We start from the raw sequence: 27,656 nt of genomic DNA on the forward strand, positions 1-27,656 counted from the left end.
GTTTAGATTTTTGGATTTTAATTTAATGATAAATAGTAAAACACAATTGTAGGTACTCGATAATTTTTATATATAGGGTGGGAGGGGTGTTGTGTTGGCCTGTTTTTAAAATAGGTTGTAACCAATTGATATGGTTTATTTTTTAATAACAACAACTATGGTGTGTTTTATTATCTCATCTAAAAATCTATTTTGTGGCATGGATTTTTTTAAATAATTCTTTCTCGAGTCTACAAGAGACGTGGATTTTTTCTAGAGGCTACAAGATGTGTGGATTTTTTAAATAATTTTTTCTTGAGTCTACAAAAGGATTTAATTTTTTTAAATACTATTTTTTCATATCACACAGGGGCCTGACCATAGAATAAGAAGAGTAGTTGACCTTTAAATTAATACCAATAATATCGTTGTATGTACTCGGGCGTTGGAGTTATATCTAAATATTCACAGAGATCGACCTATTTTGATTATCATTACCACACAAGAGGGTATGTATTCTGCACTAATGGAATTGAAATTTTACACGAAGTTTAGGTTATGGTCAAGGACGACGCGTCTATTATTATCGGATCAGCTGATATTTAGGGGATTAAATGGACCTAAAAAACTTAATGTTTGTCGCTCTAGAGGCCACAATAACACGCCAAATGTGGGTATTTATTTTGCTCTAATCGAATTGAAATTTTGCACGAAGGATGACGTCTATTATTTTCGGATATGATCAACTGATATTTAGGTGATTAAATGGATAAAAAAACATAATGTTTGCCGCTCTAGAGGTCACAATAATACGCCGGATGTGCCAACATATCACATGGGGAAGGTAATCTGGTCAACAAATTAGAATGGCTGTTTTGATCGGTCAAATCAACAAAGACCGCTCTTTGCATTATATGACAAAAAATTTTCACCCAGGGAAAAAATATTCCTAAAAAATATGCTGGTATAAAGAAGAGTAGCTGTTGATCTCCAATCGGTCAATAGGGTGCAAATATCGCGGAATATTGCCCAGGTACAGAATATAGACCCGCAACTGTCTATAGTTCTAGGCTCCACATAGGCGCATTTTTTAACATTTTTTCTTCAACAGAGACGTGGATTTTTTCTAGTCTCCCAAAAAGGCGTGGATTTAATAAAAATATCTTTTCAAGGCTCCCAACGAGGTGTGGATTTATTGAAAAAAAAAAAAAAATATTTTTTCAAGGCTCCCAACGAGGCGTGGATTTATTAAAAAAAGAAACATTTTTTTTCTAGGCTCACAAAGCAGTGTGGGTTTTAAAACATATAGCAGGGTTGGATTTTTTTTGAAATATTTTTTCTAAATCAGTTCAGATTTAGATATAGCACCCAAATATATTTTCGTCCGATTAAATGTATCGTTAAATTCTTGACGAAATTTGGCATAGCGTACTGAATAAACCCTAGAACGATGTGGGCTAAGTTTCCTGAAAATCGGTCCAGATTTAGATATAGCTCCCATATACATTTTCGTCCGACTTTGGTGCACCCAAGTCCTTATATATCCTTCGATTTGCACCAAATTTGGCATAGCGAACTGAATTGAGACTAGAATTATGTGTGTATTTTTTTTTTTTTTTTTGAAAATCGGTTCAGATTTAAATATATCTCCCATATATATGTTCGACCGATTTAATGTAAATGGTATACCAAAGTCCCTATATATCCTTCGATTTGCACGAAATTTGGCATAGCGTACTGAATAAACCCTAGAACGATGTGTGTTAAGTTTCGTGAAAATCGGTTCAGATTTAGATATAGCTCCCATATATATTTCCGTTCGAATTTAATATAAATGGTGTACCAAAGTCCCTATATATCTTTCGATTTGCACGAAATTTGGCATAGCGTACTGAATTAAGTCTAGAACGATGTGTGTTAAATTTCGTAAAAATCGGTTCTGATTTAGATATAGCTCCCATACATATTTTCGTCCGATTTTATGTAAATGGCGTACCATAGTACCTATATATCCTTCGATTTGCCCGAAATTTGGCACAGCGTACTGAATTAAGTATAGAACGATGTGTATTTAATTTCGTAAAAATCGGTTCAGATATAGATATACCTCCCATATATATTTTCGTCCGATGTTATGTAAATGGTACACCACGAAATTTGCACGAAATTTGGCACAACGTACTGAATTAAGCCTAGAATGATATGTGCTAAATTTCGTGAAAATCGGTTCCGAATTAGAACGAATTAGAATCGGTTCCGAATTGTTAAGTTTCTTGAAAATCGGTTCAGATTTAGATATGGCTTCCATATGTATTTTGTTCCGATTTTTTTTTTCTAAATGGTGTTCCAAAGTCCCGATATATCTTTCGATCTGCACGAAATGTGGCATAGCGTACTGAATTGGGTCTAAACTGATTTGTGCTAAGTTTCGTAACGTCTATTAGGAGACATATGTAAAATATACCCAAAGCGGCGATGGGTATCAAATACTTTTTTATGGGTTTTTTCTGACCTGGTGTTAAACTACAAATATTTGAATTTGTAACTCGTAAAAAATAAACATTTATTGTGTAAATAAACCGATAGATCATTACCGTATCTATTTATTTTTAACACCTCTTTTATTCGAAAAAAAACCAAAACCATCAACAAATGTTTCTTTAATGTTCTCCCTCCATCCACAAAACTTTCACTAATCAGTCAACACACCTGAGATAGTTTTTGTCCGTCCCTTATCACAGGCCCCACTATCACCCGATCACATTATTACATTTCACTTTTTTACATTATCGCTCATAAAAGATCAAAAACAACAATAAAAAAATTGAAATGAATTTGTAACAAAAAAGTTATTAAACTGTCAAATAAACACTTGGAAATGTCAATTTTTTATTGCCCATCGATCGGTGTTGTTTCTGGGACTAGTTACACCTCTTCGCGTGACATGACAGTTTCAATTTGTTAGCCATAAACAAAGTTGTTGTGGTTATTGGTTCTGATGTTGATTTTTTATGATATCGAGTCCGGTTGAAAATTAAAAAATAGAAACAATATTTTGTGGCTAATTTGGGACAGCTGCATACCGGCCCCTTTATCTGTGTTTTTGTGTTCAGGTGTAATCTGTGATGTAAAAACAACAACCAAAAACTGGGTGAAATATCAGCGGGCAGCCACTCTCTGTGGTGTAGACCTCCCGAATTCTATGTTGAATGCAACACCATTTGTTGTTTTTATTAGTTTGCCATAAAATCGTGTTTATTTTCAATATCTTAAAATAAACAATACTTTTTTGAACATTTATTAATTTCATATTTGTTTACATTTGGCTAATCTTTTAATATTGTATTTGTGTTTAAACAAAACGATAAAATGAATATTGGGTGGTATGTAATGCGAGTTTTTGGTGTTGATTTTCATTATTGAAATATTGATTTCAAATTTCAATATCTCCAAGGAGGAACGTTTAGACCACAACAGCCAATGACCATTCTCCACATGACTAAAACTTGGTAAACAAATTCAATACAAAAACACAGGCCTCTTATAGTGGCTTGAAAAAACTATTTAAAAATCCACACCTTATATAGACTCGAGAAAAAAATTATTTAAAAATCCACGCCTTATATAGACTCGAGAAAAAAATTATTTAAAAATCCACGCCTTATATAGACTCGAGAAAAAAATTATTTAAAAATACACGCCTTATATAGACTCGAGAAAAAAATTATTTAAAAATCCACGCCTTATATAGACTCGAGAAAAAAATTATTTAAAAATCCATGCCTTATATAGACTCGAGAAAAAATTATTTAAAAATCCACGCCTTATATAGACTCGAGAAAAAAATTATTTAAAAATCCACGCCTTATATAGACTCGAGAAAAAAATTATTTAAAAATACACGCCGTATATAGACTCGAGAAAAAAATTATTTAAAAATCCACGCCTTATATAGACTCGAGAAAAAAATTATTTAAAAATCCTCGCCTTATATAGACTCGAGAAAAAAATTATTTAAAAATCCACGCCTTATATAGACTCGAGAAAAAAATTATTTAAAAATCCACGCCTTATATAGACTCGAGAAAAAAATTATTTAAAAATCCACGCCTTATATAGACTCGAGAAAAAAATTATTTAAAAATCCACGCCTTATATAGACTCGAGAAAAAAATTATTTAAAAATCCACGCCTTATATAGACTCGAGAAAAAAATTATTTAAAAATCCACGCCTTATATAGACTCGAGAAAAAAATTATTTAAAAATCCACGCCTTATATAGACTCGAGAAAAAAATTATTTAAAAATCCACGCCTTATATAGACTCGAGAAAAAAATTATTTAAAAATCCACGCCTTATATAGACTCGAGAAAAAAATTATTTAAAAATCCACGCCTTATATAGACTCGAGAAAAAAATATTTAATAAATGCACGCCTTATATAGATCCACGCCTCCTTTAGGCTCAAGAAGAAATTATTTTAAAAATCCAAGCCTATTTTAGGGTGGAGAAAAAGTTTTTTTAAAAAATCCTCTGCCCGTGTAGGCTCTTGAAAAAATATTTATTGCAGACCGTAGAAGTTTTCTCCGATAATATTATTTATGATCCTATAAATAAATCATTCCGCAACAATTTCAAAGTGACCGCTCGTCATAAATCGTTTCGTTACAATGTTTTATTTTTTGTTACCCCCCAAGAGTAATAATTCGATTAACACTCGTTGGTTGTTCCGTACTACCACTCCCACCCCACCCCAGGAAGGGAAACGGTTTATGATTACCCTGTGTGCTGAAGAAGTGTGTCAAATTTAAAACAAATTAATCATCGATGAACGACCAATGTTCGATTCCCAAAAAAAAAAAAAACAAAACAAAAGCTAATATTTGAACAATTTATCTGATTCTACCCCTCCTCCCTCTCTTTACCAACACTTATCTTCCACTTATAGGAAAAACCATTTGACTGTTATCATTACCATAAATGTTTTAACGCTTTTCCACTTGGCATGCCACTTGGTGGAACTATAATTGAAAGGGTTTTCAAAAATAGTTCCCCCAACCCTTTAAGCAACGCACACAAACTTATCTTTTTGTGTCACCATAAATTACAACAAAACAAACAAGCAACCATAATTTTTGGAGGTTGATGAGTTTTCATTTTTGGAGGGGGAGGGGAGACATAATAACATTATTATTTATGATAAATGACTTAAATCGTTTTGTGATAAAAAAAACTAAATAACCCCTCTTTGTTTTAATCATTAAAATGAGTTATGATAGTCAAATCTACACAAAATTATGACAATTCGATTTGTGTCCATTTAACAAAAAACATTTTCAATGAATTATGACCCGAAGAAAAAACTACTTGGATACACTTTAGATTTAAGTAATAAATTTTAAAGGGGATGGAGAATTTTCAATACTTACTTGAACATCTTTAATATACATGTTGTTTGTGTGTATGATGACAGCACTGAAATTTCGCACCCCATCAAATTCAAATGTGATCTCCACGGGACGGCCCTGGAGATTTGGGGTATCATTGCGCCAGCCAACCCATTCATAACCTGGAAAATAGAAAATAAATTTAATTTAATTAAATTTTGTGAAAAAATATTCTTTAATAAATCCACGCCTGGGATAGGCCTTGGCAAAAATATTCTTTAATATATCCACGCCTGGGATAGGCCTTGAAAAAATATTCTTTAATAAATCCACGCCTGGGATAGGCCTTGAAAAAATATTCTTTAATAAATCCACGCCTGGGATAGGCCTTGAAAAAATATTCTTTAATAAATCCACGCCTGGGATAGGCCTTGAAAAAATATTCTTTAATAAATCCACGACTGGGACAGGCCTTGAAAAAATATTCTTTAATAAATCCACGCCTTGGGTAGGCCTTGAAAAAATATTCTTTAATAAATCCACGCCTTGGGTAGGCCTTGAAAAAAAATTCTTTAATAAATCCACGCCTTGGGTAGGCCTTGGAAAAATATTCTTCACTAAATCCACGCCTTGGGAAGGCCCTGCAAAAATATTCTTTAATAAATCCACGCCTTGGGTAGGCCTTGAAAAAATATTCTTTAATAAATTCACGCCTGGGATAGGCCTTGAAAAAATATTCTTTAATAAATCCACGCCTTGGGTAGGCCTTGAAAAAATATTCTTTAATAAATCCACGCCTTGGGTAGGCCTTGAAAAAATATCTATACTAATAAAAGAGTAAAGTGATTGACTGACTGACTGATTGACTGACTGATTTAACGATTCATCAACGCCCAGACGAAACGGCTGAAGCTAGAATCTTGAAATTTTGGGTGAGGGTCACTCTTGGCCCAAATGTGACAGATAAGGCTGGGTTTTTGGATATTCGTACTAGAAGGGTACGAAAAGTACTAAAAAGTACTAAATATAATATCATTTGTATTTGGCGAACCAGTAGAGCTAGAACTCTGAAATTTGGATTGAGGGTCACTGATGGAGTGTAGGATAGATGTACCAAAGGGTTTTTGGAAATTCGAACTACAACTATCCGAAATGTACGAAAATGTACTAAATTTTGTACAATTCTGTAGCATGAGAACGGATAGAGCTAAAAGCTTGAAATTTGGAATGCGAATTAGGGTTGGGAAGTAGGGTCGATATAAGGAGATGGTTTTGAAACCGTGTACTCATGTGTACGAATAGTACTATATGGTACTATATTTGGTACAAATTTGATTTGGAGGTACAAATGGAGCTAGAATACTGAAAATTGAAAGTAACATTACCGTCGGAGTATAGGATTGTGATATGTACGTAGTTTTGGAAATTTGCTACTTATGTGTACGAAAAGTACTAAATCGTACTATAATTGGTACAATTTGGATTTGGGTGAACCGATAGAGCGGAAACAATAAAATTTGGAGTCAGGATCACTGTAGGGGTGTAGGATTGGGGTCAGGACTCAGTTTAAGACATTATTACTTATGGGTACTAAATGGTACTAAATTTGGTACAATTTGAATTATGGGTGAACCAATAGAGCTAGAATCATGAAATTTGGAGTTAGGATCATTGTTGAGGTGTAAGATTGAGATATGTAGGGAGTTCTAAAAATTTATACTAATGTGTACTAAATTTGGTACAATTTAATTTGTGGGTGAACCGATAGAATTGGAATCCTGAAACTTGAATTTAGGGTCACTGTGGGGGTGTTGGTTTGAGTTAAGTAGGAAGTTTTGGAAATTCGTACCACTGTGTACTAAATTTGGTACAATTTGAATTGTGGTTGAACCGATAGAGTTGGAATCCTGAAATTTAGATTTTGAAGTACTGTGGGGGTGTTGGTTTGGGTTAAGTTGGAAGTTTTTGAAATTCGTACTAAATGGTACTAAATTTGGTACAATTTGAATTTTAGGTGAACCAATTGAGCTAGAATCATGAAATTTGGAGTCAGGATCATAGTTGAGGTTTAAGATTGAGATATGTAGGGAGTTTTAAGAATTTGTACTAATGTGTACTAAATTTGGTACAATTTTAATTGTGGGTGAACCGATGGAATTGGAATCCTGAAACTTGGATTTAGGATCACTGTGGGGGTGTTGGTTTGAGTTAAGTAGGAAGTTGTGGAAATTCGTACTAAATGGTACTAAATTTGGTACAATTTGAATTTTAGGTGAACCAATTGAGCTAGAATCATGAAATTTGGAGTCAGGATCATTGTTGAGGTTTAAGATTGAGATATGTAGGGAGCTTTAAAAAGTTGTACTAATGTGTACTAAATTTGGTACAATTTAAATAGTGGGTGAACCGATAGAGTTGGAATCCTGAAACTTGTATTTAGGATCAGTGTGGGGGGTAGGATTGGGGTATGCAAGAAGTTTGGGAATTAGTACTACTGTGTACTAAATTTGGTACAATTTGAATTGTGAGTGAACTGATAGAGTTTGAATCCTAAAACATGGATTTAGCATCACTGTTGGGGTGTAGGACCGGGGTATGTAGGAAGTGTTGAACTTTTGTATTACTTTGTACTAAATTTTATACAGTTTGAATTGTGGGCGAACCGATAGAATTGGTATCTTGAAACTTGGATTTAGGATCATTGTGGGGGTGTAGGATTGGGGTATGTAGGAAGTTTTAAAAATTCGTACAAATGTGTACTAAATTTTGTACAATTTAAATTTTTGGTGCACCAATACAGCTGGAATCCTGAAATTTGGAGTTAGGGTTACAGTTTCAAAATAGTACCAAATGTGGATTTGAGTAAACCGACAGAGCTAGAATCTTGAAATTTGAAGTTAGGATCACTGTCGGGGTGTAGTATTGAGCTATGTAGAAAGTTTTGGACATTCGTAATAATGTTTACTAAATGGTACCAAATGGTGGTTAGGATCACTGTTGGGGGGTTCGAATGGGGTATGTAGGATGTTTTGGAAATGTGTACTAAATGGCACTAGATTTGGCACAGTTTGGATTAAAAGTTAACCGATAGAGCTGAAATCTTGAAATTGAGTAATAAGGTTTTCATTGGATTGCATGATGTAGGTAGTAATGCAAATTTGTACCTATGTGTATTAAATGGCACTAAATTTGAAAAAATTGGATTTAGGCGAACCGATAGAATCCTGAAATTTGAAATTAAGATTGGGGTATGTGGGAAGTGTTGGAAATTCGTATGTTAATGTAGGAAGTTATGACAATTTATATATTTATGTTTACTAACTGGTACTTAATTTGGATTTGGGTGAAGCTATATTTGAAATTTGGAAATTTAACTAAATGACACAAAATTTTGTATAGTGCTTGATTTATTTTGCGGTCAGAATTTGTGTGTAGGGTTGAGTACTATAAGAGAACATTGGTACCAAACGGTTTTAAAAGTGTTAATATTGGTTGGTATTGGGTTTTAAATACTTCCCACATTCGCTGACGAAGTAGCGATGCTAGTTCTTTAATAAATCCACGCCTTGGGTAGGCCTTGAAAAAATATTCTTTAATAAATCCACGCCTTGGGTAGGCCTTGAAAAAATATTCTTTAATAAATCCACGCCTTGGGTAGGCCTTGAAAAAATATTCTTTAATAAATCCACGCCTTGGGTAGGCCTTGAAAAAATATTCTTTAATAAATCCACGCCTTGGGTAGGCCTTGAAAAAATATTCTTTAATAAATCCACGCTTGGGGTAGGCCTTGAAAAAATATTCTTTAATAAATCCACGCCTTGGGTAGGCCTTGAAAAAATATTCTTTAATAAATCCACGCCTTGGGTAGGCCTTGAAAAAATATTCTTTAATAAATCCACGCCTTGGGTAGGCCTTGAAAAAATATTCTTTAATAAATCCACGCCTTGGGTAGGCCTTGAAAAAAAATTCTTTAATAAATCCACGCCTTGGGTAGGCCTTGAAAAAATATTCTTTAATAAATCCACGCCTTGGGTAGGCCTTGAAAAAATATTCTTTAATAAATCCACGCCTTGGGTAGGCCTTGAAAAAAAATTCTTTAATAAATCCACGCCTCAGTTGGCCCTTGAAAAATATTATTTAATAAATCCACGCCTCAGTTGGCCCTTGAAAAAAAATTCTTTAATAAATCCACGCCTCAGTTGGCCCTTGAAAAAAAATTCTTTAATAAATCCACGCCTTGGGTAGGCCTAGAAAAAATTCTTTAATAAATCCACGCCTTGGGTAGGCCTTGAAAAAATATTCTTTAATAAATCCACGCCTTGGGTAGGCCTTGAAAAAAAATTCTTTAATAAATCCACGCCTTGGGTAGGCCTTGAAAAAATATTCTTTAATAAATCCACGCCTTGGGATCCTTGAAAAAATATTCTTTAATAAATCCACGCCTTGGGAAGGCCCTTGAAAAATATTCTTTAATAAATCCACGCCTCAGTTGGCCCTTGAAAAATATTCTTTAATAAATCCAAGCCTCAGTTGGCCCTTTAAAAATATTATTTAATAAATCCACGCCTTGGGTAGGCCTTGAAAAAATATTCTTTAATAAATCCACGCCTGGGATAGGCCTTGAAAAAATATTCTTTAATAAATTCACGCCTGGGGTAGGCCTTGAAAAAATATTCTTTAATAAATCCACGCCTTGGGTAGGCCTTGAAAAAATATTCTTTAATAAATCCACGCCTTGGGTAGGCCTTGAAAAAATATTCTTTAAAAAAATAAATCCACGCCTTGGGTAGGCCTTGAAAAAATATTCTTTAATAAATCCACGCCTGGGTAGGCCTTGAAAAAATATTCTTTAATAAATCCACGCCTTGGGTAGGCCTTGAAAAAATATTCTTTAATAAATCCACGCCTTGGGTAGGCCTTGAAAAAATATTCTTTAATAAATCCACGCCTTGGGTAGGCCTTGAAAAAATATTCTTTAATAAATCCACGCCTTGGGTAGGCCTTGAAAAAATATTCTTTAATAAATCCACGCCTTGGGTAGGCCTTGAAAAAATATTCTTTAATAAATCCACGCCTTGGGTAGGCCTTGAAAAAATATTCTTTAATAAATCCACGCCTTGGGTAGGCCTTGAAAAAATATTCTTTAATAAATCCACGCCTTGGGTAGGCCTTGAAAAAATATTCTTTAATAAATCCACGCCTTGGGTAGGCCTTGAAAAAATATTCTTTAATAAATCCACGCCTTGGGTAGGCCTTGAAAAAATATTCTTTAAAAAATATTCTTTAATAAATCCACGCCTTGTAGGCCTTGAAAAAATATTCTTTAATAAATCCACGCCTTGGGTAGGCCTTGAAAAAATATTCTTTAATAAATCCACGCCTTGGGTAGGCCTTGAAAAAATATTCTTTAATAAATCCACGCCTTGGGTAGGCCTTGAAAAAATATTCTTTAATAAATCCACGCCTTGGGTAGGCCTTGAAATATTCGTTAAAAATCGCATCGCATCCTTGTTGACCACAAGTTTTTGTTTTTTTTTATTTATTTATTATCCATTATTTTTATTTCTAAACTTTGTTTATATTTTGTTATCTAATTTTAATAATGTCAAGTTTTTTTTCTGAAGACTCTATTTTATATTTACACATCTTCATTTAAATCCACCAGCCTTATAGGACTTCAAAGGCTAGAGAAAATCCCAACAACGACAAAACAACAACAATTAAAGTCAATATTTATTTAGTCAATGTACAAAAGATGATTATTGCCTTTCTGTTAATGGCCGTTTTGTTGGCCAGTACTTTGGCCAATAAATACAAATTATGACACACTCACACACACAGATATACGTTCACACATACAGTCCACCTACCAGCTAGTCAGTCACTCTGCCAGCCCAATGCAAATGTTTATTTAAAGGATAATGGTTTATTTCTAGGCAGCCAAACAAAATAACAACAACTGCAGGATGAATTTTTCAATCGACAACAATTTCAAGAACAACAACACCAGCAACTTTCAACAAATACCGGTAATTGTTGTAATTGTTTTTCATGTGCCTGTATGTGTGTGTGTGAGTGTCCCTTTGTTTATCTGAATTATTGGCAATTTGCATTGTTGATGTGAAATAATTTACAATTTAAAGGCAGCAATAGAAGAAGAAGAATGTGGTGATTGTTGTTGTTGTGTTTTTTTTCTAGCTCAACGCCTGCCCATAAATAATAAACTATTGTGGGAAATCGACATATTTATGCTTTTGAATAATAAATTAGCTGCAGCGGAATGTTAGAGTCAGAATTTAAAATATGCACATACACTAATACAAAACACCTTTTACACATTGACGCCTATAGGAGATCCTTGAAAAAATATTTTTCAAAATCCACTCCTTGTGGAGATCCTTGAAAAAATATTCTTTAAAAATCCACGTCTTGGGGGGATGCTTGAAAAAATATTTTTTTTAATAAAGGCCTTGTGGACATCCTTCAAAAGTTATTCTTAAACCAGTAAGCGGAGAAGTATAGTCGGACGGGGCCGACCATATGATACTCTACACAACTTCCACGAAAATCTAATTTTCTTTGGTTCGATATTCTGAGCTTGGGCAATATTTGTTCCCCCTTGATCGACTAGACGTCTACAAATATTACTAATATTCAGTACAGCTCTTCTACTTGCCCAGATCCCCTTCACCGTGGGTTGTGTTGTGATGTCCGGCTTTCAATAGTGGCCTATAAATCGACTCATAAAAAAACACAAAAAACCAGTGAGCGGAGCAGTATAGTCGGACGGGGCCGACCATATGATACCCTACACAACTACTACGAAAAGCCTGGGCAATATTTCGTGATACTTGCACCCTTTTTACCGATTATAGATCAACAACTCCTCTTTCTAAGTCTTGCATATTTTCCAAAATGTTTTTTCTTGAAATGAATTTGAATTTTTACGCCATACAATAAAAAATTGGTCACTTTAGGTTTTGGTTGATTTGACACTCGGAAACCTGACCGATCATCATCTAAACAACCGCTCTAAGTGTTTGGTCAGATCCCCTTCACCTTGTAAAATATGTGATGTTCTGTATATAATAATTGCCTCTAGAGCGACTAGAAAATCTGGCAAAATTAAAGTTTTCGGTTCATTGTACGTCCTGAATGAAATCTCAACTTCACCGAAATTTATAAGCGTCGTCCTTGACCATAATCGGAACTTCATGTACAATTTCAAAGCGATCAGCGCGAGATTTCCATCCTCTAATGGAGAAATAGTAATAATATGCACATAGCCACCTTTAATTAATTACGTATAACTCCCGCATCGGAGTACATACAGCCATATAGTTGGTATCAATTTGAAGGTCAACAACTCATCTTGGATATACTATCAACTTCTCGTGTATATGTCCTTCAGGAGCAAGTATGTATGCCCCAGAATAAAAAAATTGTAATTTCTCACACAAAAGTCAGGGTCCATTTGACCCGTTAAATATTGACCGATCTTTATCAAAACATGCATGCTTATTCTTTGGCCCGATCTCCTTCTACATGCAAAATTTCACGATGTTCGGGCCATAATTGCGGCCTCTGGAGCGACCAGAAAAACCGACAAAAATAAAGTTTTTGGTCCATTTCATCCCCTAAATATTAATCGATCTTTTCCAAAAACAATAGGGGTCTTCATAGGCCAGAAACCATCCTACATGCAAAATTTCGTGAAGATTGGTCCATAACTGTGGCCTGTATCGTGTTTACAAATTATAATGGACAGACGGATGGACGGACATACATGTCTAGATCGACTCAACTTGTCGAGATATGACGATCGGTATATTTAAAGGTGGGCCTAGGACAAATATTTCGCGGCGTTACAAACTCTTAGGGCTGCACAAAGCTATAATACCCTGACAACTAAGTTGTGTAGGGTATAAAAATTCACGTCTTGGGGAGATGCTTGAAGAAAAATATTTTTTAAAAAAAGGCCTTGTGGACATCCTTCAAAAAATATTCTTAAAAACTCTACGTCTCTTGGAGATCCTTGAAATAAGGTTTCATCCAATTCTATAACTTCTGACATGACGATATTTATACCCTTCACCACACTGTGGTACAGGGTGTTATGTCTTTGTGCATATGTTTGTAACAGACAAAAGGAATCGAGATAGACACATGGTTCCTTTTCCGTCCGCATAGAATCACTTTCTAAGTCACTTTATGCATGTCCGTCCGTCCGTATGTCTGTCCATGTTAAATTGTAAACAAAGTACATATCTCATTTATAATCCGAATTGGATGAAATTTGGCACAGGTCACTTATTTGGCCCAAGGACGAACCCTATTGAAATTGGGAAAAATCGGTTCAGATTTGGATATAGCTCCCATATATATTTTCGTCCGATTTAATGTAAATGGTGTACCAAAGTCCCAATATATCTTTCGATTTGCATGAAATTTGGCACAGCGTACTGACTTAGGTCTAGAATGATGTGTGTTAAGTTTCCTGAAAATCGGTCCAGATTTAGATATAGTTCCCATATATATTTTCATCCGATTTAATGTAAATGGTGCACCAAAGTCCCTATATATCTTTAGATTTTCATGAACTTTGGCAAAGCGTTCTGAATTGAGGCTAGAACGATGTGTGTAAAATTTCTTGAAAATCGGTTCAAATTTAGATATAGTTCCCATATATATGTTCGTCCGATTTAATGTAAATGGTGTACTAAAGTCCCTACATATCTTCCGATTTGCACGAAATTTAGCATAGCGTTCTGAATTGAGCCTAGAATGATGTGTGTAAAATTTCTTGAAAATCGGTACAGATTTAGATATAGCTCCCATATATATTTTCGTCCGATTTAAGGTACATGGTGTACCAAATGAAGTCTAGAATTATGTATGTTAAGTTTCGTGAAAATGGGTTCAGGTTTATATATAGCTCCTCTATATATTTTCGTCCGATTTAATGTAAATGGTATACCAAAGACCCTATATACCTTGCGATTTGCACGAAATTTTGCATGGGGCACTGAATTAAGTCTAGAATAATGTCTGTTCAGTTTCGTTAAAATCGATTTAGATTTATATATAGGTTCTATATCTGGCCAAATGAAGAATTTAGTATCGGTTGCAGAATGACATGTTTATGAATCAAATTTCATTTTACTGGTCCTTTAAAAATGCGACGTCTGTTAGGATTCATCTGTTGAATATACACAAAGTGGTGAAGGATATCATATAGTCGGCCCCGTCCGACTTTACTACTTTCCTTACTGTTTTTATTTCTTATTATACCCTACACAACTATGTTGTCAGGGTATTATAGCTTTGTGCAGCCCCAAAAGTTTGTAACGCCGCTAAATATTGGTCCTAGACCCACCCTTAAGTATACCGATCGTCATATCTCGACTAGCTGAGTCGATCTAGACATGTGTGTCCGTCCGTCTGTCCATTATAATTTGTAAACACGATACAGGCCACAGTTATGGACCAATCTTCACGAAATTTTGCATGTAGGATGGGTTCTGGCCAATGAAGATCCCTATTGTTTTTGGGAAAGATCGGTTAATATTTAGGGGATGAAATGGACCAAATACTAAATTTTTGTCGGTTTATCTGGTCGCTCCAGAGGCCGCCGTTATGATCTGAAAATCGTGAAATTTTGTATGGAGAAGATGATCGGGCCAAAGAATAAGCATTCCTGTTTTGATAAAGATCGATCAATATTTAGCAGGTCAAATGGACCCTGACTTTTGTGTGAAAAATGACAAAATTTGTATTCTATGGCGTAGATATTTACCTCTGAAGGACATAGACCCGAGAAGTTGATATTATATCCAAGAGGAGTGGTTGACTTTTAAACTAATACCAATTATATTGTTGTATGTTCTCGGATGTGGGAGTTACACCTAAATATTTACAGGTATCTCCGTATTCGTATATTATTTAGTAACCCATTATCACTCTAGAGAGCGGAACTATAGCGCTGATCGATTTGAAATGTTCAATTTTCGGTGATGATCAGATAATAATTTTGGGATGAATTGGACCGAAAACTTAATTTTTTGTGTTATTTTCGAGTCGATCTATAGACCAAAAATAAAAGCCGAACATCACAACACAACCCACGGCGAAGGGAATCTTTACAATAGCTGTACTGAATACTCGTAATATTCGGAAAATATGTCAGTGTGAGGAAGAGGTGCTGTTTACCTCTAATCGGGCAAGAGGGTGCAAATATCACGAAATATTGCCCAGACTCGGAATAAACATCCGCAGAAAATTTGAGTTCCGTGGTAGTTGTGTAGGGTATCGTATGGTCGGCCCCGTCCGACTGTACTGCTCCGCTTACTGGATCTTCATTAATATCTCCATTTTATTATGGTGTATATTTGTATATATTGTGTGTTTGGACCTTGAAACCGAAAAGTAAATAGTTTTCAACATGCAAACATAAATTGTCATCATTACCATTACAAATGGTTTATATTTATGATGAAGTCAACAATATTTTCCGTATCCTTTCCAAAAAAGGATACTGAGAATAGATTATAAGAACGACAGAGGCAATAACAACTGTTTATTAGAGGACAATAAAAGAAACAAAATAATATTATAATGCGACATTTATATTTGCCTTCACTTTGTTGACATTTAAAATTTTGTTTAAATAGCAAACAAACACAAAATATGTCAAATCGTCGTAATGGGAAATAAATATACACAAGGAAAAAAACGAGGATGGTATGGTTGCAAAAAAAAAAAAAAAAAATATTTTAAAAAATCCACACCTTGTATAGAGCCTCGAAAAAATTCTTTAAGAAATCCACACTTTGTATAGATCCTCAAAATTCAGAAGCAATCTGCGAAGGAGGCGATGCCCAACGATGGGGAATTTGTCGAGACCCCAGCAACGGACAGCGGCTCAAAGGTTGGGAAGGCCCGGGAAGTAGCTGATGCGAAGGAAGTTCAAAGGAATCTATCCGCACGCTCTCCACCGTGAACTCGAGATGGACAGGATCTCCCTCCCGAATTCTACTACTCGCACAAAAGTGGTAGAATCGACGAAGCCCACTGTCTCCGACAAAGGTGCTAAGCCGACTTCTGACCTGAAGCCCAGATCGAAGCCGAACCCTAGTGAGAAGGCACAGGAAAAATGCTATGGAGAACATCCCGAAGCAAAATTTCACCAATAAGGGTGAACAACGTATGGAGGGCTCTGTCTCAAAGCCCGATTCTACGCCCAGTGACAAAGGTGAAACAACAGTTTTGGGTGGATCCACTAGTGGCCGAAATAGGAATGATGGATGGCCTCGAAAAAATTCTTTAAAAAATCCACGTCTTGTATAGAGCCTCAAAATTCAGAAGCAATCTGCGACGGAGGGATGTCCGACGATGGGGAATTTGTCGAAACCCCAGCAACGGACAGCGGCTCGAAGGTTGGGTAGGCCCGAGAAGTAGCTGATGCGAAGGAAGTTGGAAAGAATCTATCCGCACGCTCTCCATCGTGAACTCGAGATGGACAGGATCTCCCTCCCGAATCCTACTGCTCGCACAAAAGTGGTAGAATTGGCGTAGCCCACTGCCTCTGACAAAGATGCTTAGCCGGCTTCTTACCTGAAGCCCAACTCGTAGCTGAACCCTAGTGAGAAGGCACAGGAAAAGGCTATTGAGAAAATCCCGAAGCAAAATGTAACCAATAAGGGTGAACAACGTGTGGAGGGCTCTGTCTCAAAGCCCGATTTTACACGCCCAGCGACAAAGGTGAAGCAAAAGTTTTGGGTGGATCCACTAGTGTCCGAAATAGGAATGATGGAAAGTCAGGCAAGGAACCATCGTCTGCTGGGGGAGCAAATATTACCCCACAGAGCAAATCTGTAAAGCGCATCCGCTCTTCAGAAGGCCCGCAACCCTTACCCAAGAAGACGATGACATCTCGTCTGGCAGACCATTCTACTTCATATGCGGCTGTCGCTGGACAACAAACAGCGGAGAAACAGCTTAGTACAGAGAAGTCATCAACCTCCTCTGGAAAGGCGAACTCCAAAGTAACCAAAGACGGCGTAAGTCATATGACAGGCCGACCAAGGTAGCCACTGATGAAGACCTTCAAGTGACAATCATTGACAAATCTGATCCTCATGGCAGGATCAGTGATAGTCATTGGTTGCTCTTTGAAGTAGCCCGGCGGTCGGACCAAGGGGATGCATGCAGAAGGGTGCCAAAGTCATCAACTGTCTAAACAAGAAATCCAAGGATTTACTTGGCAAAACCGTTGGCGGCTTTGGCGCGCTCTGGGAAGGAGCCAACCTTGCTCCGGTCTCTCTATCCGAAATCCCAACCAGCCTGGAATACCACGCCTGACACGCCTGGGTGGGGGTGTCATATCCACCATATGATGGTTGGGATGATCGTCCCTGAAACACCCGAGCAGGTACTGCAACGAAAGCATATTGCTATGCTGACGTACGGGAAGGATCTTCGTCTCCTCATGAAGATGGTCCACTGGTGTCATGAGGAGGCACCCTGTCGCTGTCCTCCGGGCGGCATTCTGACACGTCTGAATACTTCTCCAATGCGTATCACTGGAATTCGCAGACCACACTGGAACCCATAACCTTGTTCCTACTTTTCAACTTATCGCAGAGAGCTGTGGTTTGCGTGGTCGATTTGAACATGCTGTCGAATGTGACCCCGAGTATTTTGGGATAGTTGGTGGTCGGAATAGTATGCCCCTCGACCTGCACATTAAACGGCATTCTCATCTATGCAGTCCATGCGGTGAATAGTGTGGCTGACGACTTCGAGGCGGATATTTTCATATTCCTCGCTTTGAAGAATGCCGCTAAATCGATGATATAGGCGTTACAATCATCTGCATATGTAATTATTTCTATGCCGTCCGGAGGGCGTGGTGAAATCACACCACCCTGGGGAACGCCCTGTTTAACTCTACGGTTATATATGTTCGTGGAACCCGTTGGCGGCTTTGGTGTACTCTGGGAAGGAGCCAAACTTGCTGCGGTCTCCCTATCCGATATCCCAACCAGACGGATTCTCTTAGCCTGGGTTCCCCCACCTTCAGTGGACAAGGAGATCCTGCTGAAAATGTTGGCGCTGCAAAATCCCAGCCTCACTACATCGAGCTGAACTGTTGTCAGTCTAGTACCTTGTAACGATGATGGAGGGATGGTTGCAAGAGTTGCGGTTGATCCACGATGATGGAGGGATGGTTGCAAGAATTGCAGTTGACCCACCGGGGAAGCGTATCTCAGAGAGCGTGAGGGAAAATTAAATTTCGGTTCAGGATGAGTTCGGTTTCGACTGAACACATCCACCGAAACTCAATAGGAGTAAGAAAGCGGCATAGGCTGCGCATCCTGCAGATCAATCTGCATCATTGCAAGGCCGCAGCCGCCGAACTACTTCTGTCCCTCACAGCCATATATTTATAAAAATCGCAGCCATATATTTATAAAAATATGGTTTCTGGATTAAGAAATGCCAACTTCGACATATTCGCCGCGTCCATGTGGACAAGGTGAGGACATGTATAGTAGGTAAGAAGAGTTTAAATCCAATAAGCGAGGTGAGTTCATTTTCGATTTAATTCTATCCTATAATTTACGTATGTATATGTAATAGGGGTAGCGATCCGACCTTTAAAATTAGGGATAGAGAGGAGGTCATTGACTTAACACTCTAAAAGCTAGATGACTCCGACATCAGCAATTGGAGGGTATCTGATGAATGTCCGTTTTCGGATCATTTAAAGATTTTCTTCGAGGTCTTATTTGACGGAGGTAAACAACAGCATTATCGGAATCCAAGGAGAACAAATTGGGAGAAATTCACGGAGCTAACGAACTCCCATCTGACTCTTAATACAAACTTTGGAACAGCTGAGACACTTAATGGGGCCGTGGACAATCTAATGGACGTTCTTCTTAGATGCCATAAGGAATCATTCAAAGGTTTTCTTCGAGGTCTCTTTTGACGGGGGTAAACAACAGCCTTATCGGAATCCAAGGAGAACAAACTGGGAGAAATTCACGGAGCTAACGAACTCCCAGCTGACTCTTAATACAAACTTAGGAACAGCTGTGGAACTTAATGGAAGCGTGGATAATCTAACGGACGTTCTTCTCAGATGCCGTAAGGAATCCTGCCCGCGTACATAACCTGGGAAAAATTTCAGTCAGTGTGGTGGAACAAGGAACGTCGTGAGCTCAGAAAAGCGACCAGACGACAAAACTCGATATTGATTGGAATCCTACAAAGCTAGTTTCAACAAATACAAGAGTGAGATAAAACGCGCAAGGAAAAAGTCTTGGGTAAATTTCTGTGAGTCAATAGAAGGCGTCAACGACGCTGCTAGGATTCGAAGACTACTATCCAAGGATCCGAAGTCCATCGGAAGTGTCAAGTAGCAGTATTCGACGTGGACGGACTCTGGTTCTGAGACTCTTAATCTCCTAGCTGAGACTCATTTGGCAGGTTGTAAAAACATGGGTACCATCGACGGTGAACGTGATGACACTCAGCCTCTTGTGACTCCGGATTTGGATCTCATTGGCAAGGTGATTAAAAGAAATAAGATACAATGGGCAGTCAATACATTCAAACCGTATAAATCGCCAGGACCAGATGGAATGTTACCGGCGATGCTTTAACTTGCCTCGCCAAGTATATATCTGATTCTTGAGAGAATCTATACGGTGGGTTTGACTCTCTCCTATGTTCCGGATCTATGGAACGAGGTAAAGGTTACTTACATTCCCATAGCGGGAAACCAAGCAACACTCCACCAAAGAACTATAGACCCATTAGCTTATTATCCTTTCTCCTCAAGACTTTCGGAAGACTGATCGACCTGGAGATTAGGAGTCGTATAGACACCAGCAACTCTCTCAGCAACTCACAACACGCATACATAAACATTCACGCCTTGTATAGGGCCTCGAAAAAATCTTTAAAAAATCCACTCCTCGTATAGAGCCTCGAAAAAATTATTTATAACATTTTATATTTTTTTTATAAATTTTAAAAATTTATAAAAAAAAATTAAATGTTGTTAAATTCTCTCTCCCAATTCCCACCCTACCCCTCCCTTTAAAGACAAATAACCACACACATATAAACACTTGTACTATATACATGCAATTACACACACTCACGTATATGCAACCGCCCAGCAAATAATAAACAAATCATTAAAAATGAAACTGAAAGTTTGTTTAAGACTAAAATTAGGTCTGCTGGGAATAGGTCGGTCAATGAAATGGAAATTCAACCCTCATATCCATCCACTCTCATAGTTGAACATCAAATAGAAAATTAGTCATCAACGATGATAATTTAACTGCCAGGATATTAAATGGGCGAAGGCACAAAACAAAGTTGTTGATAGAAACATAGCACGACAGGATAATTATAAAGGATATTGAAAAACAAAAGAGCAACACAAATCGACTAAAATATTTATAAAGTTGTCTTGAACGACAACATTAGTGGATATCTTAATGGCCAAACACCCACAATACTGATATAGGGAGGGTAGTTATAAAAAAAAATCTAAAATATTTACAATCCCCTTAATAGAGATACGCTGACATATACTTAGCTGGCTTGTGACAGAACTTTCGTTCCATAAGCCGAACTTAGAAAAGATTTTCAGGCGCGTCGGTCTTTTGTGCAGTTTGTCCAATATGAAAGACCATTTTCGGCGATGTTGTCTTCGAATTGACTTTTCCTACGTATTCTTGGCCTTCCCCTTCTGCGTGAACCATCAGCTGGTTCGCTATTATATGCCTTCTGGGCTGGGGCCTCTTCATACATTCTCACAACATGACCTAGCCAACGTAGTCGCTTCAACTCAATACGTCTAACAATGTCGATGTCCGAGAATAGCTGGTACAACCCATGGTTCATTCGACGGCGATATTTACCGTCAAAGCAGATCGGCACATTGATCTTTCGAAGAATTTTTCTCTCAAACACCCCAAGAGCTACCTCATCTGCTGGCGTAAGTACCCATGCTTCAGATCCATATAACAGCACGGGTAGTATCAGCGTCTTGTAGAGTGTGAGTTTGGTCTGGCGGGAGGTGGCCTTGCTTTTGAGTTGTAAGCAGTGAATCACATCGTAGTCACTGCAGCTCAATACGTCTAACAATGTCGATGTCCGACAATAGCTGGTGCCACTCATGGTTCATTCGACGGCGATATTCACCGTCAACGCAGATCGGCCCGTAGATATTTCGGAGAATTTTTCTCTCAAACACTCCTGCCTCTCTCAAACAGAGCTGCCTCATCTGCTTGCGTAAATACCCATGCTTCAGATCCATATAACAGCACGGGTAGTATCAGCGTCTTGTAAAGTGTGGGTTTGGTCTGGCGGGAGGTGACCTTGTTTCTAAACTGCTTACTTAGACCATAGTAGCATCTGTTGGCCATCACAATCCTTCTCCGAATTTCGAAAGTGATGTTATTCGTTTTATTTATGGCGGTACCAAGGTATATAAAACCTTTAAATACCTCGAAGCTGTAATTCTCAAGTTCCACAGTTGGTCCGAGTCTACTGGACGTCTTACACGTTGATACCATCAGCTTGGTCTTCTCGCCGTTTACTGTCAGACCCACTTTTGCAGACTCCTTTTCAATTTGTTCAAAGGATGCTGTTGCGGCTCTCAATGTTCGACCCATTATGTCGATGTCATCGGCGTAGGCGAGTAACATGTGTTGTTTGGTGTACAGAGTGCAATTTCTCTTCACTTTTGCCTCTCGTATGACCTTTTCCAGCAGGATGTTCAAAAGATCACACGACAAACTATTACCTTGTCTGAATCCTCGTTCGGTATTAAAGGGCTCCGATAGGTCCTTTCCGACTGTAACTGCTGATCTTGTGCCACAGAGTGCAATTTCAGTTCCACTTTTGCCTCTCGTATGACCTTTTCCAGCAGGATGTTAAAAAGGTCACACTACAAACTATCACTTTGTCTGAAACCTCGTTCGGTATTAAAGGGCTCCGAGAGTTCCTTTCCGACTATAACTGCTGATTTTGTGCCTGTTAAAGTTATGCTGCATAGCCGAATTAATTTGCCAAACGCAGACATGGCTTTATACACCCCTGAACGGATAGGGCTGTTGAATGCGGCTTTATAGTCGACGAATAGGTGGAATGTGTCGAAGTGTTCTTCGTGGGTCTTTTCGAGGATTTGGCACAGAGTGAAAATCTGGTCAATGGTGGATTTGCCAGGTCTGAAGCCGCATTGGTATGGTCCAATGATGTCATTGACCATTGGCTTCAATCGTTCACACAGTACGCTGGATAGCACTTTATATGCGATGGGAAGGAGACTTATTCCTCTATAGTTGGTACATATCGTCTTGTCTCCTTTTTTGTGCACGGGACATAGATGCTGAGCAGGGTCGACACAGGGGGGGGGGGCGGAAATGAATTTTTCTCACAGTAAATTTGTGTTTGCAACAGCGAATTTTTTCATTTTGTACTACCGGGTCACCCGAAATGAAATCCTGTGTACGTTGCTGATGCTGAGGTTCCAATCATTGGGCATGCATTTTTATATGTGATGGGATGGAGACTTATGCCTCTATAGTTGGCACATATCGTATTGTCTCTTTGTTTGTGCACGGGTCAAAGGATGCTGAGGTTCCAATCATTGGGCATTCATTCCTCTAGCCAAATTGTACTAATCAGCTGGTGCATGCTCCTTATCAGCATCTGACCACCAGTCTTGAATAGTTCGGCTTGTAACCCATTGGCACCTGCTGCTTTATGGTTCTTGAGCCGATTAATTGCTTTGACCTCATTGACCTCATCTTGGCTAGGTGCTATACACACTATACGGTCATCTATTATTGGTTCTGGGGTATCCACTTCACTGCTACTATTTGATACCAGAATTTGTTCAAAATACTCCTTTCAGATCCTCAGCACGCTGTCTGTATCTGTCACCAGGTTTCCTTCTTTATCTCTACAGGAGGATGTGCCTGCACCAAAGCCCTTCGGTTTGGTGTTATACCCGTTGGTAGAATTATCGGACTTCATTCCAAGCCTTTTACCAACGCGTTGGTAGAATTTTCGGACTTCATTCTGACTCCTGTACATCTCGATTTGCTCACGCTCACGTTTTTATTGCTCTTTCTTCTTTTTTCTGAAAATACGATTTTCCTCTCGCCTTTTCTCTCGATAGTTCTCCATCGCATTACGTGTTGCTACTGTCCGCAGGGTTGCCCTATACGCTGAGTTTTTCATATCAGCAACATTACGACACTATTGATCGTACCACGGATGTCTTGATGGTGGTCGTTGGTACCCAAGTGCCGCTTTTGCTGCAGTTTGTAGGGAGTGGGCAATTCTCTGTCATTGTGCTTTTATATTATTATCAGGACAAGGGGTGCTTTCGTCAAGCAGTTGGGTATGTTGAGCGAAGTAGGCCTCGGCCGCCACAAGGTAATGGTCCGAATCGATATTCGCTCGCCGGATCGTTCAGACGTCTGAAACATTGGATAAATGCCTTCCGTTTATCACAACATGATCCATTTGATTTCTCGTTGTTCGATCGGGAGGAATCCAAGTGTATATTGAGATGCTTGAATCTGGTGCTGTTAACTACCATTTTTTGTTTTTTTTGCTGGCGCGTAGTCAATCAACCTCATGCCTTTGTATGATGTTTCTTCATGAAGGCTGAATTTTCCGGCGGTGGTGCCAAAGATATTTTCCCTTCCGATTTTTGCATTAAAATCTACCAGAATTTTAATGTCATGGCCAGGGCAGCTGTCATATGCTGCTTCTAGCCGCTCATAAAATATGTCTTTGGTCTGTTCACCTTTATCTTCGGTCGGAGCATGGGCGCTAATAAGACTGATGTAGAAGAACTTCGTTACTATGCGGACTATAGCAATTCGCTCATCTACTGGAGTGAATCTGGAGACGAGGTATTTTATTCTCCTGTTAACCATAAATTGGTGGACTTTCTAGGCGCTCGTAAAACATGTCTTTGGTCTGTTCATCTTTATCTTCGGTCGCAAAAGAGACTGATGTAGAAGAATTTCGCTTTTATACGGATTATAGCAATTCGCTCATCTACTGGAGTGAATCTGGAGACGTGGTCTTTTATTCTCCTGTTAATCATAAATCCACAGTCAAATTCATGTCTCGTTTCATGGCAGCTATAATACATCATCTAATTTACTTGCACCAGTCCCTTTCCATCGTATTTCCTGTAAGGCAATAATATCGGCTTTGTACTTCTTGAGTACAACCGCCAAAGCGACAACCTCCACCATAGTATGGAGGGTATATTAATTTTGTCATTCCGTTTGTAACTTATCGAAATATTCATTTCCGACCCTGATATATTCTTGATCAGGGTAAAATTCTAAGACGATCTAGCCATGTCCGTCCGTCCGTCTGTCCGTCTGTTGTAATCACGCTATCTTCTGAAGGAATTAAGATAGGGTGCTGAAATTTGAGTTGTCTTTGTCTGAAGGCAGGTCAAGGTCGAAGATTGGAAATATATCTGTCCACGTTTTGGCATAGCTCCCATATAAGGGCACCCCCCACTTTTCGGTTCTTGAGAGCGTTTTTCAACCGAATTCGCTGAAATTTGGTACATTGGGTTCTTATTGGGTACGAAATGTCCCTACAAAAAATTATAAATATAGGTCCACTTGTTCTGGTAGCCCCCATATAAAGGTACCTCCTAATTTTAAGTATTTTGGGGGTTTTGATCGTATTTTTCCACCGAAATGGCTTTAATTTAGTATTTAGAGTTTCTAATAGGTACCAAATATCTCTACAAAAAATTATGTATATAGGTCCATTTCGGCATTTTGGGGTTCTTGAGCGCGTTTTTCAACCGAATTTGCTGCAATTTGGTATTTTGTAGTCCCACATGGTAACAAATATCTCTACCAAAAATTATTAACATTCGTTCCCTTTTTGGGGTAGTTCCCATATAACCGCATTTGTATACCCTTCACCACACCGTGGTACAAGGTATTAGGTCTTTGTGCATATGTTTGTAACAGGCAAAAGGAAACGAGATAGACACATGGTTCCTTTTGAGAATATGCATAGAATCACTTTTTAAGTCGATCTATGCATGTCCGTCCGTCTGTCTGTCTGTGCATGTTAAATTGTAAACAAAGTACAGGTCGCATTTATGATCCGAATTGGATGCAATTTGGCACAGGTCACTTATTCAGCCCAAGGACGAACCCTATTGAAATTGGGAAAAATCGGTTCAGATTTAGATATAGCTCCCATATATATATTTAACCGATTTAATGTAAACGGTCCCTATATATCTTTCGATTTGCACGAAATTTGGTACAGCGTAATCATTTAGGTCTAGAATGATGTCTGCCAAGTTTCGTGAAAATCGGTCCAGATTTGGATATAGCTCCCATACATAGTTTCGTCCGATTTCATGTAAATGATGCCCCGAAGTCCCTATATATATTTCGATTAGCACGAAATTTGGTACAGCCTAATCATTTAGGTCTAGAATGATGTCTGCCAAGTTTCGTGAAAATCGGTTCAGATTTAGATATAGCTCCCATATATAGTTTCGTCCGATTTCATGTAAATGGTGAACCAAAGTCCTTATATATCTTTCGATTTGCACAAAATTTGGCATAACGTAATGAATTAAGTCTAGAGTGATGTCTGCCAAGTTTTAAAAAAATCGGTTCAGATTTAGATATACCTCCCATATATAGTTTCGTACGATTTCATGTAAATGGTTCCCCAAAGTCCCTATATGTCTTTCGATTGGCACGAAATTTGGCATATCGTACTGAATTAAGCCTAGAGTGATGTCTGCCAAGTTTTGAGAAAATCGGTTCAGATTTAGATATAGCTCCCATATATAGTTTCGTCCGATTTCATGTAAATGGTGCCCCAAAGTCCCTATATATCTTTCGATTTGCACGAAATTTGGTATATCGTACTGAATTAAGCCTAGAGTGATGTCTGCCAAGTTTCGAGAAAATCGGTCTAGATTTAGATATAGCTTCCATATATAGTTTCGTCCGATTTCATGTAAATGGTGCCACAAAGTACTTATATATCTTTCGATTTGCACGAAATTTGGAAATTTGCTAAGTTTCGTGAAAATCGTATATAGTTTCGTCCGATTTCATATAAATGGTGCACCAAAGTCCCTATATATCCTTCGATTTGCACGAAATTTGGCATAACGTACTGAACTGAGCCTAGAGTGATGTCTGCCAAGTTTCGAGAAAATCGGTCTATATAGCTCCCATATATATTTCATGTTAATAGTCCTGTTTAATATACCCATAGTGGTGAAGGGTATCATATAGTCGGCCCCGTCCGACTTTACTACTTTCCTTACTGGTTTTTAATTTATTTTTTATTTAAATTTATTTTTTAATTAAATATCGTGTGTACTCACCTTTGCCAAATCCTTGATCCAAACGAAAATTATCTTTGCCCTTTTGACCATCAACCAATTGACCCAGGCCATCGACATAACGTTCATCTTCTTCGTGGCCATCGTATGATTTATCGGATAAATCGATTTCAATGCCACGAGGTATACCCTTGGGAATGCTGTACGAGAGAATACCCTCTGCAAAAGAGAAGAGAAAGAAAAAAATGTGGAAAATGAGAAGATGGAAGAAAATGGCAATCAAATTAAATATTAATTGATAAATGTTCGGGAATTGGGTGTGGTTTTTGTTGATGTTGTTGTTCTATGTGGATGGAATTAATTGAGTTGTTGTTGTTGTTCTTTCTCTTATACAATAAGGCAGATTAAATCAGATTATTAATAATATGTATTCCCCTCCTCGCCTCTGATGTAAACCACACATTATTCTACTAATATCCTTCAATTGTGGACTCAGTTGAAGGCTATCTCCGACTAAGCCATCTCTAACCGGTAATCTGCATAATGTGCCCAGCTGCCTTCACAGCAACCAGTTTATCAAATTAAATTATTTAAATTTGGATATTTAATACCATAATAATTTATCAACAGTTTGGAATTTTCCACTACTCCTGTGTTGTTAGTTGGGAGTAGGTCTTTAACAATTTGTGGTCGTTCGGATGGCTCAAAGGCTGGTCGTCAGAGGAAATTAAATGCAAACAAACATGTGCGCAAAAATTTATATAAATTTTTTGAATTATTTGTAATTAATTTTAAAGCTTCAATGAATTTTAAACAATAAATAATTGTCTAAAATTGCAATATTAAAAAAAACATATTTTATGTAAATTGCCATGTAGATTCAAAATT

The 27,656-nt window shown here is 37.8% G+C and overlaps 1 protein-coding gene across 1 annotated transcript in view; it reads right to left on the reverse strand.

The window, feature by feature from the left end:
• Window positions 1-26,987, reverse strand: part of LOC133331727 (discoidin domain-containing receptor 2-like) — a gene marked incomplete at both ends in the record, with an annotated part of 44,711 nt that extends 17,724 nt beyond the window's left edge. Inside the window, 2 exons of the mRNA XM_061540104.1 lie at window positions 5,411-5,550; window positions 26,811-26,987. Coding sequence (XP_061396088.1) covers window positions 5,411-5,550; window positions 26,811-26,987 — 317 coding nt within the window. The remainder of the gene's footprint in view (window positions 1-5,410; window positions 5,551-26,810) is intronic.
• Between the last annotated feature and the right edge of the window lie 669 nt (window positions 26,988-27,656).

Source organism: Musca vetustissima, unplaced genomic scaffold, assembly GCF_032173495.1.
Source record: "Musca vetustissima isolate MV318-11 ecotype Yass unplaced genomic scaffold, APGP_CSIRO_Mvet_v1 utg46367, whole genome shotgun sequence".
In the NCBI taxonomy this organism is placed as follows: domain Eukaryota; kingdom Metazoa; phylum Arthropoda; class Insecta; order Diptera; family Muscidae; genus Musca; species Musca vetustissima.